The sequence below is a fragment of the Mauremys mutica genome, chromosome 7 (genome assembly GCF_020497125.1).
Source record: "Mauremys mutica isolate MM-2020 ecotype Southern chromosome 7, ASM2049712v1, whole genome shotgun sequence".
NCBI classification, from domain to species: domain Eukaryota; kingdom Metazoa; phylum Chordata; order Testudines; family Geoemydidae; genus Mauremys; species Mauremys mutica.
In genome coordinates this window covers 88,400,731-88,419,544 of record NC_059078.1, presented here as the reverse complement: position 1 = coordinate 88,419,544, position 18,814 = coordinate 88,400,731, and the positions used below count along the sequence as shown (strand labels likewise).

The following is an 18,814-nucleotide window of genomic DNA, read 5'->3' as shown; positions in this document are numbered from 1 at the left end:
ACTTTAAAATAATTCCAACATTTCGCAACACTGGACAGGGTAATTTTGCTGATAGTGTCACCTATAATGTGGATGGGGCCTAAATGTTTCAGTAGGAGGATGAACCACTGCTGTGTCAAGTTATCCCTCTGCTCCCAGCAATTGACTGAAATGGGGAAGATTCTTAGAGAATGAGTTGATTTCTGGCACCAGTCCGCAGTGCACACTGAACAGATGGAGCAGACTGGACTTCCAGGAAAAGCTGTGTAGCAAGATTTGATCTGTGGAGAAATGAATAACTCCTCAAGAGTTTCACTCCTCAAAGGGAAAGGACCTTGGACCCAAGGGCTCCTTTCTCTCCCTGTTTTTGATGCCTGACCTGTAGGTGAGGTTCCCTTCATGTCCCATCTCTGGGTTGGTTAGGAGGCCCAAGGCTTTTCTATGGGAACCTATCCATCTATTATTTGCAAGTATTTCAGACAGCTACACTCAGCCCTGTTAGCTTGAGTCAGCTAGTAAGTCATGGGAAGAGTGCCAGGGTGTCTGCCTCTGATGCCATACAGCAACAACAAACTGCTTGACGCTTATTTATGTCAAGAAGGAGCCATGAAGGACTTATCAGTAACAGAGTAAAAAACAGTGATGGTATGTCTGCGGCAAAATCAATACTGGCATTAGGACCAGCAATTACAGTATAAAAGAGGTTTATCAGCACAATACTGTAAAAGATAACCCAGCACTCTTCTGGGCACAGGGCTCGTCTTAATACTCCTTAGGCTGGCTAATTCTCCAGCATCGTCCAAGGCTTCCTTTAACTTTTTACTGATCTCTCCAAATGGAGAGACTCAACGGAACTTGCTTTAAGTCAAATGCTGGACAATGAAATTCTTACCACGTGCTACAAGAAACAGGGCAATAAATAACTAGCTTCTTAGTGGGAGGGTGAGAACTGGCTTTCATAAAAGCCTCCTCTCTTGTATCCTGTAGGTTTTGTATCCTTGAATATCTCAGATGCTCATGATATTGTGGAAGGCCAAGCACCACTGGAGTTAGAGAGCATTGTTGTTAAGGTTCTGAACTGAGCTCTAGTGTCAGGAGGGCAGGGGAAGTAATGCATGATCTCCTTCCGCACCTTCCCTGCCACTGGGAGTCACAAACTAATGTCCCTGACAGTAGGAGTGTCCCAATCCCCACCCCTGAGTAAAAATCCACACCCTAGTAGTTCTGGACTAGAATGCCACAGTTTACCTGTAAGGGAGCTGCTCCTCCCTTAGCTGCAGACACATGAGCACAGGATTCCCAGAAAATCTCACTGCTGTATCAAAATTGATTGAGGTTTCTGCCTCTGTCTGGCTTTTCACGCTGGCTTGAAAGAAAGGGGCATCAATTTCTGCTGTGAAATCAATGGCCAGTCCACCCCTGCAATAGGAGAAAGCATAAATCCTGTCACTGAACAATGTCTCCCAGGGGAATGCACTGTCTATGCAATGCTGGCACTCTATGATTTCATTATTTCTTAATTTGTCAGCAGCTGTGTGGTGCTTCCTGATCCCAAAGGAAGGGGAGGTGCAGAAAACTGTTTGTTAAAGCCATCTATCAAAGTGAGGCTTTTAGCCTGATCCCAAGCACAGGCTATGAGAGCCTAAAGACAATAAGTGATGGGTGTCTGTGTTCATGGGGAAGCAGATCTTTTAAAGGGGCGTGTAACAGATGTAGTTCTCACAGCTGGTATAGAGGTATAGGAGACTCTATGCAACTCCCTCAACTCCCTTCCCCGCCAAAGAAGCCCTCATCCTCCCAGCATAGAATGTGCATTGGTGTATTTGGTGGGAAAGGCATGGCTGGAAAGCATGGAGCTCTAGTTATCTTTGGCCAATTATATAAAATAGCCCTTTGGGGGCTGTTAAAAGTCAGCCTACGTTGGAGCAGCCCTGAGTCTGTTCTAATGTTTGGAGCAGCTCTGAGGCTGTTCTAATTAATGCTAGTTCCTGCTAAGTCTCCTCAGTGTTCAGAGATTAAATAAGTTTTCACTCATTTACCTTGTTTTGATGCTGGTTCTTGATTCTTGCTCCCATAAATTCATATCAATGTTGGCTGAAATATCTAACCCAAGTGCCCCCTGAAGTTTAACCATTGTTTGCAGTCCAGACTGAAGTGGAATTGCCTGTAGAACAGAAAAGAGTGTATTTATTTTGGAAGCACTTTTCTTGATCTTGGGTGCTCATACAAAAATATAAACAGCAGCTGGCCAGAGGGGATGCTGCCTACTTTGACTCCCAATGCCTACTGGGCTGGGGCGGGGAAGACAGGAACTGAAGCCAGGTCTCCCACATGGCAGTGCAGAACCCACCTCTAATGAGCCAACTCAGAAAACCAATTCTTAACATCCTTTGATCAGTGCCATCCCATGGTTAGATTTGGCACTGTCATGAATATCGGTCATGAGCCGATGGCTTGCAAGCAGGCCCCCTCCAGAATATTCACTATGTTGCAGTGTACCATGGCACTGTTTAACAGGCAGCTTGGATGAGGGAAGGTCCGCATATCATACAGCCATTACCTGTTCATGATCCATCAGCAGGACAGTCCCTTTGACCACACTGGTTGGCTCTCCGCTGCTTAAGAGGACCTTGGCCATTAAATCCGTATATCCTTGGAAGAAAACAATTGGCCGTAACTGGACGTCAAAGAAAATGGCAGACATCCCAGCCATGAGCTCCTGCTCCTCTTCTCCTTCAGGGTTACTCTCTCCCAGCACAGATTCCAACCCCTGGGCTTCAACAGAGACCTAAAATACGCAAGCAGAGAAAATGTGCTGCACAAGGTAAGGCTTCCTCAAGGGTTGACCTTCACTACTTCCACTAGGGAAAGTTGGATAAAGAACATGCTGATGTACTGATAGAAACATTTGTATTGCGAGCAGTTGGTTGGCATCTTACATTACTGTACTACTGATTCAAGTAACATCCACCCATGGGGCTAGTGAACTGGAAAGTGATTATATTTAAAGCCCAGTGAGCCTGATACAACACTGGCCTATCCTTTGAGCAGTCATTTAAGTTGAACAAAGTGATTGCAAAACACTATTGATCCGATTTGGAATTATTTTACACCAATTTTGGATGAGTGTAAATGATAACACAGGTGGCAAAGCAGTGGAGAATCGGGTTCTAGTATTTGATATTATTTATTTTAAGGATGTTAATTAAAGTAGAGATGAAGGCTGTCCAGTGGTTAGGACACCAGCTGGGGACTTGGGTGACTGGGTTTAGTTTTCTGCTCCATCACAGTGATCTTGGGCATGTCTCTGAGCGCTCTGTGCTTCAATTCCCCATCTGTAAAATGGGCATAATAGCAACTCCCTAATTCACTGGGGTGTTGTGGGATACATACATTAAAGATAGTGAGATGCCCAGATACTACAGTGATGGGAGTCATATAAGTATGATAGATAGATAGAAAAAAGATTCTATTTGCAATCAACCTTACAGAGTGATTAGCACCATAGAAATCTTAGAGGGATTTCAGCTCTCCTTGCACTGTGTCAAATGTGGATCAGACCATGATATAAAATTCTCTCACACTAAGCATGAACGTGCGAGGAAAATTTCTCAAAATATGGGGGCACTTAGCAGCTTCCAGATTTCACCCAACCTCTACTTGGACATTCAGGATAACAGTTATTACAGTAACTCCCCGCTCAAGTTGTAGTTATGTTCCTGAAAAATGCTACTTTAAGTGAAACAATGTTAAGTGAATCCAATTTCCCCATAAGAATTAATGTAAATGGGGGGGAGGTTAGGTTCCACGGAAATTTTTTTCACCAGACAAGAAACATTATATATATACACACACAGTATAAGTTTTAAACAAATAATTTTATACTGTACACAGCAATGATGATTGTGAAGCTTGGTTGAGGTGGTGAAGTCAGAGGGTGGGAATGCCTTACTGCTAAATGATGAACTAGCATTTGGCTGAGCCCTCAAGGGTTAACACATTGTTGTTAATGTAGCCTCACACTCTACAAGGCAGCACAAATGGAGGGAGGGGGGACAGCATGGCAGACAGAGACAGAGACACACACCCTGTGTGTGGGGGGGAGAGAGAGAGAGATGTGCATTGCCCCTTAAAGTACGCTGACACCACATTCTTTAAAAAGATCAGGAAGCTGAGACAGCAGCTGCGGCCAGCTCTCTCCATCCTGAGCCCTGTTGTGTCTCTCCCCTGCTCTATATGGTGAAGGGGTAAGCAGGGGGCAGGAGTAGGGGGAAGGGGGGGGACACTGACATTAATTCCCTCTCTTCCTCCCCTCCCCCGCCCAGCAAGCAGGAGGCTCCCAGGAGCAGCTCCAAGGCAGAGGGCAGGAGCAGCACATGGCAGTGCGGGGAGGGACAGCTGAACTGCCAACAATTGGTAGCCTGCTGCGCAGCTGCTGCACAGGGAACTTAGGGGAGCGGGGAGCTGATGGGGGGCTGCTGGTCCACCCTGGTTCCAAGCCCCCACCAGCTAGCTGCAATGGGCTGCTCTTCCTGCAAGCAGTGGACAAAGCAGGCGGCTGCCAAACAACGTTATAAGGGAGCATTACACAACTTTAAACGACCATGTTCCCTAATTGATCAGCAATGTAATAACAAAACAAAGTTAACCGGGTCGACTTTAAGTGAGGAGTTACTGTATCTAAAAAAAACAACGAGGAGTCCTTGTGGCACCCTAGAGACCAACACATTTATTTGGGCATAAGCTTTCGTGGGCTTAAACCCACTTCATCAGATGCATGGAGTGAAAAAAAACAGTAAGCAGCATATATATTATAGTACATGAAAAGATGGGAGTTGCCTTACCAAGTGGGGGGTCAGTGCTAATGAGCCAATTCAATTAAGGTGGATGTGGCCTATATTCAACAGTTGACAAGAAAGGGTGAATACCAAGGGAGGGAAAATTACTTTTGTAGTGTTAATGAGGCCAATGCAATCAAGGTGGCCAATTTCCAACAGTTGACAAGAAGGTGTGAGTATCAGCAGAGGGAAAATTACAATTAATTTTGTAGTGACCCATCCACTCCCAGTCTTTATTCAGGCCTAATTTGATGGTCTCCAGTTTGCAAATTAATTCCAGTTCTGCAGTTTCTCATTGGAGTCTGTTTCTGAAATTTTGTTGTTGAAGAATTGCCACTTTTAAGTCTGTTATTGAGTATCCAGGGAGACTGAAGTGGTCTCCTACTGGTTTTTGAATGTTACAATTCTTGATGTCTGATTTGTGTCCATTTATTCTTTTGCATAGAGCCTGTCCGGTTTGACCACTGTACATGGCAGAGGAGCATTGCTGGCACATGATGGCATATATCACATTGGTAGATGTGTAGATGAATGAGCCCCTGATGGTGTGGCTGATGCAGGGGCGGCTCCAGGCCGCAGCACACGAAGCATTTCGCCGCCCCAAGCACAGCAGGCAGGCTGCCTTCGGCAGCTTGCCTGCAGGAGGTCTGCTGGTCCCGCAGCTTCGGTGGACCTCCCACAGGCATGCCTGTGGAGGGTCCACTGGTCCCGCAGCTTCGGTGGACCTCCCACAGGCATGCCTGTGGAGGGTCCACTGGTCCCGCAGCTTCGGTGGACCTCCCACAGGCATGGCTGCGGGAGGTCCGCTGAAGCCGCGGGACCAGTGGACCTCCCGCAGGCAAGCACGCCGAACGCAGCCTGCCTGCTGTGCTTGGGGCGGCGAAATGCCTAGAGCCGCCCCTGGGCTGATGTGGTTAGGTCCTATGATGGTGTCCCTTTAATAGAATGTGATATATGCCATCATATGCCAGCAATCCCCTCTGCCATATACATTGGCCAAACCGGACGGTCTCTATGGGTTTTAGCCCACAAAAGCTTATACCCAAATAAATTTGTTTCTAAGGTGCCACAAGGACTCCTCATTGTTTTTGCTGATACAGATTAACATGGCTACCACTCTAAAACCAGTTATTATCTAATGACTTTTAGGATGAAACCCTGGACCCATTCATGGCAAAACTCCCATTGACATTAGGGGCCAGGATTTCACTCAGTCTTTGTAGTAGTAAATTTAAAAACAGTAGTGTCTCTGTTCCAGTCTTTTTGAAGATGCCATGGGCTAGATCTTCAGCTAGCATAAATAGGTGCAACTTCATTGAAGTCAATGGAATGAAATTGATTTACACCAGCTGAGGATATGGGCCCATATATCCATAGATAGATGATGAATAAAAATGTCAGGAAAATATTGACGTATGTGGGACATTTACCCAAGTTAAACAACTTTCAGTGCAGGCATTCTTAAAATGTCAAACAGCAGGTTTGCCCTGGTTCTCACTTCAGAACAGTGAATAACAAGCAGCTAAGGTATTAAGCCTTCCTATGTGTGGCTAGATACAGCAGATGTTCTCTGTTGTGAGGGCTTCTGAATGCGTACATGAAGTCATAGAATCATAGAATATCAGGGTTCGAAGGGACCTCAGGAGGTCATCTAGTCCAACCCCCTGCACAAAGCAGGACCAATCTCCAACTAAATCATCCCAGCCAGGTCTTTGTCAAGCCTGACCTTAAAAAACTCCTAAGGAAGGAGATTCCACCACCTCCCTAGGTAACCCATTCCAGTGCTTCACCACTCTCCTAGTGAAAAAGTTTTTCCTAATATCCAACCTAAACCTCCCCCACTGCAACTTGAGACCATTACTCCTTGTTCTGTCATCTGGTACCACTGAGAACAGCTGAGCTTCATCCTCTTTGGAATCCCCTTTCAGGTAGCTGAAAGCGGCTATCAAATCCCCTCCCCCATTCTTCTCTTCTGCAGACTAAACAATCCCAGTTCCCTCAGCCTTTCCTCATAAGTCATGTGCTCCAGCCCCCTAATCATTTTTGTTGCCCTCCGCTGGATTCTTTCCAGTTTTTCCACATCCTTCTTGTAGCGTGGGGCCCAAAACTGGACATGGTACTCCAGATGAGGCCTCACCAATGTTAAATAGAGGGGAATGATCATGTCCCTCGATCTGCTGGCAATGCCCCTACTTATACAGCCCAAAATGCCGTTAGCCTTCTTGTCAACAAGGGCACACTGTTGACTTGTATCCAGCTTCTCGTCCACTGTAACTCCTAGGTCCTTTTCTGCAGAACTTCTGCCTAGCCACTCAGTCTCTAGTCTGTAGCAGTGCATGGGATTCTTCCGTCCTAAGCGCAGGACTCTGCACTTGTCCTTGTTGAACCTCATCAGATTTCTTTTGGCCCAATCCTCTAATTTGTCTAGGTCCCTCTGTATCCTATCCCTACCCTCCAGCATATCTACCACTCCTCCCAGTTTAGTGTCATCTGCAAACTTGTTGAGGGTGCAGTCTACACCATCCTCCAGATCATTAATGAAGATATTGAACAAAACCGGTCCCAAGTCAAATATTAGGAACCCACCAGGCCTACAAAGAAGGTTAAAGAGGAGCTATTGAATGTCTGCTGGCACAATGCAGGAATCCTGGGTTCCCGCATGTGTATCTGTTGTTCAGTCATCTAAAGTGTTTCACATTTAGTGAAAAAACCTGATAGCAGACCTGAGCTGCCTGAAGTTGGTGGCCATGGCTTCGCAGCATGAAACCTGAGACACTCTTCCTCAGGAGACCACTCTCCGTGAATAGCAGCTCCAGACTGAAAGTGGACAGCATGTCATCAGTGACTGAAAGACAGAAAGAGACACCAGCAAGTAGAGCTGCACAGCAGTCATCACTGGCAAAATGTTACACATTCATTTTTAAAACATTCCAATAACGGCTGAGGGGAGGGACACGTTGCAACTATCTCACTGGAAAATAAAGAACTTGGTGGCCTACCATATAATATAATGGGAAGATCTGAGGATTCTGCCATAGGAATGCAGAGGAGTCCAGTGTGGTCTCCTGTGTTCAAGGTGTCAATTTCAGTGGAATTATAACTCAAAGTACAGAAGAGCTCTGATGGGGGTGCAGGAAACATTACTTTGCTATATTTCCTGTTGGGTTTCTGGGTAAATCAGACAAGAGGCTAGAGGCCTTTTGGTAAGTACTAACCCCATTCAGATCATATTATATTCAATAGCTCTTCCCTTCCAGGCAATGGTAGATGAACAGCACTGTTCCATACACTAACAAACAATCTGATCAAGAAGCTGAAATGAGGGAATTTCATCTCCGTCCAAACTTATAATAATCAGAAGATTAGCCCTAAAATGGGGATAAAAATATTTGGGCAGGTGATAAAGGTTGTGTAAATTGTCATAGCCATCAGCTAAGGATCTGCCCCTTTGAAAAGCTTATTAAAATACTCTAATGAATTAAGAAATAATCAGGAATAGAGCTAGTCTCTTGGCCTAGCAATAGCAGCAGTGTTCTATCACACAAGCGATCTACCACAGGTTTCGGTCCTAGATTTGGCTCATCTTTTGTGGTAGCAGATTCTGGGAGACCTGTGATACTGGCATGATCAGTGTTTGTACAAAGTGTGTGGGAAGAAGTACCACATGGTGGCACTGGTTCTTTAAGAGGAAGAGGCCAATGCACCTGTGATTGGTCAGCTGACTCCCCAAACTCGGCTGGTGTGGGTGTCCTGGCAGAGAGACAGAAGAGGCCTGACAAGGAGCCTCGGTGTGGTGGAAGACACTGGAGTACCGCATGGAAAGACTCCCAACAAAGAAAGTGGTGTGGGAGGTGGCCTGCTGGGAAGAATGGGGTGTTAAGGACTATATACCCGGGGTGTGGTAGGGGTATTATTTAGCGAACCTGAAGTGGAGTTACCGGGGCCTCTGAAAGGGGAAACGGAGACAGGCATACTTGGCATGCTGTGGCTGTTACAGGAGGGTGCTCCAGGATGGGGGTGCCCTTTGACAAGCAGTATGTCAGAAACATGTATTTGGATGATGGCGTGTGTCTGACATCACTCCACACAGCCAGCTTCAGAGTGGCACTGATACACTTTGTAAAGAATCAAGAACAATGGCTCTGCTAATGTGTGACCATGTCTGACTGATGTTGTGCCTCATTCCATAAAGGAGTCATTTTACTCTCTACATGTAGAGCTAGCTTTAGGATTGTGGTGGTCCTACCACAGCAGTTTCTTTCCCTCACATATCCTTCCATCGCCTGTCCTTCCCCACTGCTTTTAAAGTACATGCAACTAGAGCTAATGGAGAAATAACCAATGTGCTTAGACATCTCAGGACACATACAGAGGACTCTTGCCACCTCGTGTTAAATTTGGGACAGTCACACAAGTTAGAGATCCCTTGTAACTCCCAGTGCCCCTTGACAATGGATTCCAAAAGTAGGCTCTGCCTACAGCTACTTTCACTTGGTCTTTTGAGATGAACTTAAACATAATCTTGTTCATGTTGTCACCTGCCAAGGGTCCTGAGAAAGAAGAGGAACTGCCAGCTTTGGAGAGGTAGTTATAATTATTGATCTGTGGATCTTTCAGAATTTCTTTCATTGCTTTCCTAGAGAAAAAAAAATAGGAAAAGGTGTGTATGGGTGGGGCAGAAAAAGAGGAAAATCTAGTGTCTGAATCTAAATAGAAACTCAGAAAAGTCAGCTGCCATTTTGGAAGGTTTTATAGAGAGGTAGGAGATAACAACACGTTAAGAACAATATAAATGGCATAAAAACAGCTTTACTTAAACAAGCTCCTTTATAATTCTCTCTCTTCTTTTGTATCTCCCAAAGGAGGGAGAAAATAGCTCAGCAATATCCCCTATGGCATGAGCAACTATTCATGACATGCATAAGTTTGAGCCTTAGTGGTGGTTGTAATTATTGTTTCCTCAGCATGAGAGGGACAGAAGAACATGGAGCATGACAGAAGAAGAAAATGAGGGAGAGAGGGTGGAGCAGAGTGGAGTTGTGAAATGCTATAAAAGCCTTTCCTAGCTCAGGGTTTCCTTGGTCTGGGTGTAGTTTTAGTCCTACAAGAATAGAATGCGATGTGCTAGAGCTGGCTGAAGTATTCACATTGGCCAATGTGGTCAGTAAACATAATCTTCTTCTATTGGTGGATTATCTGTAAACTGACTGATTTTTTTTTTTTTTTTTTTTATCATTTAGTATGTTCAGAATGATTTAAGAACTGGTTTGTGCAAACATATCCTGGCCTGTGAATTGCTTACAAATGATTTACCATTAGCACTGCTTTGATTAATGGCTATTTCTAATTTACTATTCAAGCATGTGATTGTAACGTAGGTGACCATGGTATTGTTTCTTTCTTGAGTGGATGACTTCCAAATCCCCAAAGAGCTCTCAAGATGGTTATGTGAACACTCATGTGAATATCTGTTCATTGGAGCATTACAACACTTTCCCTTTCTGTGTATATTTTTGTGAATGAAAAGTTGCTTGTTATAAATGTTTGCAGAAAATGAATGAAGAGACCGTGAATACCTTTGAACTGGATTAACTTTTTTACCTGAATAAATGTATTCAAATACATTGGTGCGATATGTCATAGATTCTAAGGCCAGAAGGGACAACTATAATCATCTAGTCTGACCTCCTGTACAACAGGCCATAGAATTCCCCCAAAATAATTCCTGTTTGAACTACAGTGTATCTTTAACATAAACATCCAATTTTGATTTTAAAAATGCCACTGAGGGAGAATCACCCCCTACATGCCTTAAATAGTTCCAGTGGTTAATTACTCTCCCTGTTAAAATCTACATCTTATTTCCAGTGTGAATTTGTCCAGCTTCAGCTTCCAGCCATTGGGTCTTGTTATCCTTTGTCTGCTAAATTAAAAAGCCATTTATCAAATATTTGTTGCTCATGTAAGTACTTACAGACTGTGATCATGTCACCCCTTAATCTTCTCTCTTGTTAAGCTAAATAGATTGAGCTCCTCGAGTCTATCACTATTTGCCTAGCTCAAAAACTTCAGCATTTCATTCAGGTGTTGGGCTGGGCTTTTTTTGAGAATCTGGAGAGACTAATATCATTGCTCATACTTTATAGATATCTTGCAACCCTGGGATTAAGCTTCCGAACACTTCTACAGTTTTTACACTGTCATTTTGGTGTTCCATATTATATTGTTTACTGTCTTCAATTGGCAACCACACATGGAATACGACTGGATTGAGGCAACAAATCTGGGAACTTATATCAAATTAGTTTTCTTAAGGGGAAAAATAACAAAAAAGGAAAGATTAACAGATGAGAGTGAAGAGAGAGAATGTTGGAGAGAATGAAAGGGAGGAAAAAGAAGAACAGGGGAAAAAAGGGATTTGGGTCTTAAGAGTCACAGTTAATACTTTCTAGTCTCCATACTCACCTGGTTGGGTGATGGTGAGAATGTAAACTAGTCTGGATTTTCGAAAGTAAAAATTTTGACATTTCTGCTTCCAGCTCTTTGGTGGCCAGCAGGATATTGGTGAGGTCCATGGGCAAAGGCTCATTGTCCAACAGAATTTCAGCAGCAGCCAGTCGAGAGGTTTTTTCATAGTTTCTGCTTTTCTGATGGAAAATCCTCCTCATTGCCTTTTTCACCTAATGCCAGAATATAGTTAAAACTTTACTTCTCACCATTCCCAACCCCAAATGTATAATTATGGCATCTCACACTACACTCTGGGCTTTGAACAGAAGATCTACTATTTACAACTCCAGGAAAAAAAACAGAAGTATAGTCATCACCAAAGCCTCCTGTTCCTAATCTAGATGGCATCTCTCCTAGTGGTGGCAAGGCATGGAGAAAATGCGCTCTCAGAAAGTTGAGAGACCTCTAGATGTTAGAAAGACAGGCTGAGATCCAGGGAACTATATCAGATTTGAAAAGACTATCACATTTCCTACTGACTTGGGTAAAGGGAGTCTCCATTCTGGCTCCCTGGGTATGGCTAATGCCTATGAGCCACAAAGCTCATAGGCATTCCCTCCTTTGGGGGAGGGATAACTCAGTGGTTTGAGCATTGGCCTGTTAAACCCAGGGTTGTGAGTTCAATCCTTGAGGAGGCCACTTAGGGATCTGGGGCAAAAATTGGTCCTGCTAGTGAAGGCAGGGGGCTGGACTCAATGACCTTTCGAGGTCCCTTCCAGTTCTAGGAGATTGGTATATCTCCAATTATTACCTTACCTAGCTCCCAGTTAATTTCAGCTCCAGTAATGTGCAGAACAAGTCTCAGCAAGTCCAGTCATCACAAGGAGACTCTGCTAATTGGATACATCCATGCAAGCACACCACTTATTTCCTTCTCAGTGCAGGATAGAGGGACTTCTGGGAATAGCAGCTAAAATTTAAGGAAGCATTATCTCCCAGATGAGAAAGATGGAGAATGCTGGTAGTTAAAAAGTGACTTGGTGAGAATGAGATCTCATACACTTCCTGGAACACAGACACCTGGGCTGCTTCATGGAAGGGTGTTTTAAATGCATAAGGAAAAGCTCTGATTCTAAGTAGGCTCGTTCCATACCTCACCAGTGATATGCTGAGAGGAGAACCTTTGTAGGGCAGATACTGCGGTACCTGAGACCCCTGCAGACCCTTCCTCTGCATAATGCAGGAGGGTAGGAATGGTTTCTGGGAGCAGGGCATTCTGCAGGGACAACAGGTAAATGATTATCTCAGAATTCTCCTTGGTGTCTCTTAGTCTTCTCAGAACAGTTTCCATTCCAAGTCCTACTTCCTGTTTATTTGGAGGAGGGAGAAACAGAGCAGGGTGAAAAAGAAGCATGATACAATTTTCAGGCAGCTGTGGGGAAAAAAGGGGAGGGCTAAAAAGAATAACTGAAGCAATCCTGTCAGGAAACCCACCTGCAATCCACACAGCTTCATCCGGCACAGCTTGCCAACTAGAGAGCCAATGACAATTATCCCTGTTTCCCAGATGGCAGGGTCTAACTCCTTTCCATTCAGCTTGTCCTGGGAGAGTGGGTGTAACAAATGAAGGCAGGACATGAGGGGAGAGAGAGAATATGTTTTAGTTATTACCCCAAAGGGTTTTTTGAGAAAGTCTCTCTAGCCTTGCTTTCATCTGCCTGGGAGGGGGCAATTCATGGCCCAGTCCCACAATATTCTGGTTTCCATAACAGGCAATTAAGCTTTTATTGTCTATATCAGCCAACTGATATAAAGCCATGCCACCTATTTCCTCAGAATGTTTATTCCCATTTCAAGTATTCATGTACAATAATAATTTAAATAGAGGGATTTGACACAGAAATGAATTTTCCTCCCCCACTGTAATCCTTTTGGTGGGATTTTGCATGTCTTGGATGGAGTCCTAAAGATCCTGGCCAGCTTTTCCCTCCAGTTTAAACCCGTCTTTTACTTTATGCGGTCTCAGCACTCTAGCTGAGGAGGGCTGCACAGGCTTCCCTTTGAAGGCCAACCCCAGGCCATAATGGGATTACTGTTGAGCAAAGGAAGTCTCTTTGTCAACAGAGGTGTAAAACCACCTTCCCTCCAAGCTCTCATAGGCTCCACTGGTGCAGACAGTATGAGGCTGTGCTCTGACCTGAGTCCAACCTGGAACACTCCTGGACCACTAGTTACTCCAGAAATGTGAAAAGGAATTCCAACTCCAGCTTAGGTTTGCCTTCCTACATAACAACATGGTGGCAGGAGATCATTCTCAGTGCCCCTCTGCTCTCAGACTGCCAGAGCTAACTGTGGTTTTAGGGGTTGCTTCACAGAATTCCTCATTTCCCTTTCCTCCCTCCCAACTCCCTGTGGCCTTGTGTAAGTACAGTTATTGAGATGTCAACATCAACGCTGGCTGAAAAAAAGAGAAAAGAGATTTGTAAAAAATGTTGCAATTTCAGAATTATTTCCACTTTGAGATCAAAATGAACTCTTTCATTGTCTGAATTTTTTTCCAGTTGTTATTGACATGTTAATTAACAGCATTATTGATTTTTTTGTTGACTATCAAACCTGTTTTTCAGTAAGTTTAACATGTTAATAACCATTTCCATAATATCAGAGGGGAAGCCGTGTTAGTCTGGATCTGTAAAAGCAGCAAAGAGTCCTGTGGCACCTAATAGACTAATAGACGTATTGGAGCATGAGCTTTCATGGGTGAATACTCCCCACGAAGTGGGAATTCACCCACGAAAGCTCATGCTCCAATCCATCTGTTAGTCTATAAGGTGCCACAGGACTCTTTGCTGCTTTTACATTTCCATAATTTTGATAAAATTTTAATTGAAAAATAATGAAAAAGAGAGTCCGTTTTTCATGTAAAATTTCATTTCCCAAACATACCATTTTTGATGGGGGGAAAAAACCCATCTTATTTGAAAAAATTTCAACCAGTTCTAGTCAATACACCTAGGCAACTTGCTCCCTTTAATACACGGCAGCATTTTGTCCAAAATCATGAGGCTTGCTGCTGAAGTCGCTTCATTAAATGCTAGAATGGACAAAGGACATACTTAGCGTTTTATCTTTCTCCTTTGTGAGGGCTTGATCTTGCTCCACTGAAGTCACTGAGAGTTTCTCCTTAACTTAATGGGAGCAGGATGAAGCCCAAATCCAGTAGTCGTATCACCAAAGAGCAGAAGGGGAGTGAGGAAATGCCTCTGACTTACTAGCACCAGGCGCAGAAGTTCTTTTGAGGGCCGAGGAGAGAAGGCTGCAGCATAGAGAAACTGTTCTAGCAGGGGCACTTGCCCTTTGTTGCTAAAATCCAGAAATTCAGAGACAGCTGCCAAGGAACCTGTTGACTGGGCAGCAACTGCAGCATCAATGAAGAAGGTACTGGAATGAGAGGAGAAAGCGAATTATGTGCGTCATGTACAGCTGAACATGGAGAGGATGGAACCACTTGGGGCCAGATCCTCAACTCGTGTAAACTGGCATAGAGTCCAGTAAAGTCAAATGAACCCACACTGATATATACCAGCTGAGAATATGATCCCTTGTTTCTGTTTCCCCCGGCTCCAGATAAGGAAGTAAATTCAGACCTCCATTGAAGTCAGTGAAACTGAACCCGCTTACATCAGGGCTAAATTTGGTCCAGAGGCTTTTCAAAAGTGTGCAGGGTAATTCCAGCTCAATTCACATTCTACCTATATAAACACCCTTTGCAGCTTCAATTGGATGAATTATAAAACTAAATAATTAGCTACCATTTCTAGAGAAGCTTTCATCCATAAATGAGATAATTTACAGCAGTTGCTGAACTGGAACCATATATATGTAATCACATATGGATTTCACCTAGCACTGAAATGCAACCACCTCTTTGGGTGGAAAGCGGCAGCCTTTAAAAGCGCACAGTAACATCATGCAACAGTTCAGCACAGGAAGTGGAAAATGACATTGTCCTGGAATTACTGAATGGGACATGTAGAGCAGGGATCTGCGTTTATATGGGGCACGTGTCTCTGAAAGGTTCACCAGAGCGTTTACTCTAAAATGTGCTGAATCTGCATCAAACACATCCAATTACCTTATGGTACCTTGTAAGAAAAGGCCAAGTCCTTAAAAGAGTGGCCCTTGAACTTCTTCAGACTGGTCATTTGAGATACTGGGAATAATAATGTGCCCTTTTCACATCTGCCTGAATGAAATGTGGTTAATCATTAAAATGAGTCCAGAAACTGCCCTGTGCACAGGTGTCTGTAAGAATGGCTGCTGCCTTTTCCAGACAGACAGTCACTGGGGAATTTACTTACACCATCTTCTCTGGAGCTTTCCTCAGCAGCTGGAGGACATCTCTCTTCTTGGCACCACGCAGCATCTGGATGAACCTGTGGAATTTCCAGGTTGTCGACACCTTGGAGACATCCATTTTGACTCTCCTGTTACCAAGAGTCCTCAGATATGTTTTGAGCTGAAAACAAACACTCATATTATCAATAAAGGCAATTTTATATAGTTGCCATAGCATGGGACAAAATGTACACCGTATAAAGGCAGGGATTATTTCACCCATCCCTTAAATGCAGCCATCTATGGCATGGACATTGGCAGCCTTTCCACAGCTAGCAACAACATTAGCTCCAAATATTTAGGACAGAAATAAAGAAAAGCATGTCACTGTAAGGGGGATTTTGGTCAGCAGAATATTATGGTCCAGCTGGAATTTGGCCAGGACTAATATCTTTATTCTTGTAAAAAGTCCATGAGATATTCAATGACCAGAGACAATCAAGATCTCAGTTGTCAGCTGCAAATTCTCCTTCATTTCCCCCCACTCCCCTTGCAATACCAGACTGGGACACTGATTAAATAGTGACTCAGAGGGAAGAGTACTACTTTCTGCATCAACAGCATTCCTTCCTTCTTTAGTGTCCTGTATTGACCCATTTCAGCTCCACTTACATTACATGGGCTGACAAGTTCACAGAAGTGTGGCTCCAGGCTACTAAACACCTCTGTTCCTTCACAGGGAACATGGATGGACTTGACAACTTTGGACATGCAGAAACTACAAAGCGAAGAACTACAGTGTGAAGAATGAGACGTGGGAGCTGAATCTTGGCCTCTCTATTTGCAAGGCAAGTTACTCCTACTCAGGAGTCCCAGATACCAGGTGTCCTCCTGCTGTAGTTTTCTCATCACCCTTTGAAAAAGATCAAGCAGGGGAGTTAAAGCACCAGCCTTGAAAAGCTAATAATTTCAGTGCCTGACCTTCAATCATCAAAGCTCTTCAAGAAAAGCATGTGAGCAGTGAACTTCCAGGACTAGTTACTGAGGCCAAACACCTGACAAAGAACTAGACAATACCTCTGACCAATCAGGAATGTGGGTTCATAATGGAGCAGAGGGCTATGCCTTTGGCATGCAACCTGACATGAAATTGAAAAGTTTGATGGCTAAGGTCAACTGCTCCATCCACAAAATCACAAAACCAGAGAAAATACATTTAAATGGGCTGGTCTGCGAAGCATGTGTTGAAGAGCAGACATGAGAGGGAAACTTATGCTGTGCAGTGACAGTTTAATAGCCCCAGCTGGTACAATGAGGGCTTGGAACACTATCAAGGCTCTGACCACTTTAATGAGACAACCTGTACAAGGCATGGTTCAGTGGATAGTGCACTGGACTGGGAGTCAGAAGACCTGGATTCTGATCCTGACTGTGCCACTACACTGCCGTGTGACCTTGGGCAAGTCACTTCCTGCTTCTGTTGCCCTCCCCTCTTTGTCTGTTTTGTCTATTTCGACTATAAGCTGTTTGGGGCAGAGGCTGGCTCTTACTATCCTTTTTACTGGGCTTTGAACAAAGGGGGTCCCCATCTCAGCTGGGGCCCCTGGGCACCACTAGAATACAAATCATGTTTAACATGGGCGTTGTTAGGGGTGCTGTCCTTGGTGTGAAACTTTCACCCACGGTTCCTTCTTTCCATTTCTGGTGGCTACTGTTCAGGTGCTATTAAAGAACCCATCGCACTTCCAAAAACAATGGAGGGTAGCCCCAGTATCCTGGGCAATATTTCCTCTCTCAGTACAATAGTTTTAATGTCCATGGTTGAGTGTGTATTATTTCAGAGTATATAACAGCAGACTGGCTTACCACACTCCATGGGTTTACTCAGAGATCCTGTTATTCCAGTGCTGCAGATGAACAATAACATTTTGAAAACTTATGCGGCACTTTGGAATGTTATGCAGGGTCCCCAATCAGACTGAGGAACTATGGAAAACTATAAGAATACCTGATATAAGTGTTGCCTGGAGGAAGAATCTCTAGTTGCTTTTCTCCCTGTGGGCACACTAGAAAAAGTGTTTTTACACTAGTACTTCATTACTTTATGAGATGAAGCAGCCCTTGTGATCATGAGACTTTGGTGGACAATCTCCCTACCTACTGCCTGGGTCAAAGTTAGCCAGGGAATTCTTTTGAGCCATTGTGTTTATGCTCACAGTGATAGATACTGGCTGTGTAGCTGCTGTTGGCCCTTCCTTGCCATCACAGTGTGTACTGATTTTCTATTTAAACTTCTTAGGCCCTTCGGCCTTCTCCAGCTAGATCTCACTTTGTTTTACATTTCCAAGTGTCACATTAGAAAGAGAATTCTTCTGCAAGAGTTTGGTGCTACTCACTGATGGGCACTGCATGCAGGTCCTCTTGAAGAGTTCACTAATTGTGCTTATAGGCTTGTGCTTTTCCAGTATGCCAGCCAGAGCTTCCTGAAGGCTTTCTCCAGGAGTCTCTGCAGGGCCAGGCGTTGAAGAAGACACAAGTTTAAGCTGCTGTCTGATGAGAGAAGAGAGGCTGTTGAGAAGGGTTTCATCTTTTAAACCTCCCTTTGCTTAGGGGTTGGTCAGGACATGTGCTGGTATCAGTATGGTATATCCCAGGGGTTCTCAAACTGGGGGTAGGGACCCCTCAGGGGGTCACGAGGTTATTACGTGGGGGGGTCATGAGCTGTCAGCCTCCACTCCAAACCCTGCTTCATCTCCAGCATTTATAATGGTGTTAAATATATAAAGAAGTGTTTTTAATTTATAAGGGGGGGCACACTCAGAGGTTTGCTATGTGAAAGGGGTCACCAGTACAAAAGTCTGAGAACCACTGGTGTATCCTATGATGAAGTGAAATGGATCTAGTGGTAAATGAAGGGCATTTAGTATTTCAGAAGGTGCAAGGGGAAAATGAAGAGGAGGGGAGGAGCCTTCAAGGTAGCTAATTTTGGGGTGTGTTTTGTACTCCTGTAGCCTGCCCTGGGCTTATGTAGGAGCCAGAATATGTAAATCCTCTGGGATGATTTTTGCAGTATGCCCAATTTTTATCTCACACCATCTCTCCACGGCCCACATCAAGACACAACAAGGACATCAAACCCACATGGGAGGAGGGTATCTCTGGTAGGCAGACATTGATCCCATTCCAGCCTACTCAGTGTATGCAAGTCC

General features: G+C 44.2%; 1 protein-coding gene across 2 annotated transcripts in view; it reads right to left on the bottom strand.

Annotated features, from left to right (window-relative positions):
* The window catches only part of LOC123375045 (microsomal triglyceride transfer protein-like), a 33,366-nt gene that overhangs the window by 2,052 nt on the left and 12,500 nt on the right, over nucleotides 1–18,814 (bottom strand). The window contains exons 7-17 of one of the 2 annotated variants that reach the window (XM_045025611.1): nucleotides 18,002–18,155; nucleotides 15,629–15,786; nucleotides 14,540–14,708; nucleotides 12,762–12,869; nucleotides 12,421–12,633; nucleotides 11,283–11,497; nucleotides 9,356–9,453; nucleotides 7,541–7,662; nucleotides 2,540–2,767; nucleotides 2,019–2,143; nucleotides 1,228–1,398 (exon numbers count right to left, since the gene is read on the bottom strand). In XM_045025611.1, the coding sequence (XP_044881546.1) occupies nucleotides 1,228–1,398; nucleotides 2,019–2,143; nucleotides 2,540–2,767; nucleotides 7,541–7,662; nucleotides 9,356–9,453; nucleotides 11,283–11,497; nucleotides 12,421–12,633; nucleotides 12,762–12,869; nucleotides 14,540–14,708; nucleotides 15,629–15,786; nucleotides 18,002–18,155 (1,761 nt within the window). The other variant, XM_045025612.1, reaches the window with a different exon arrangement.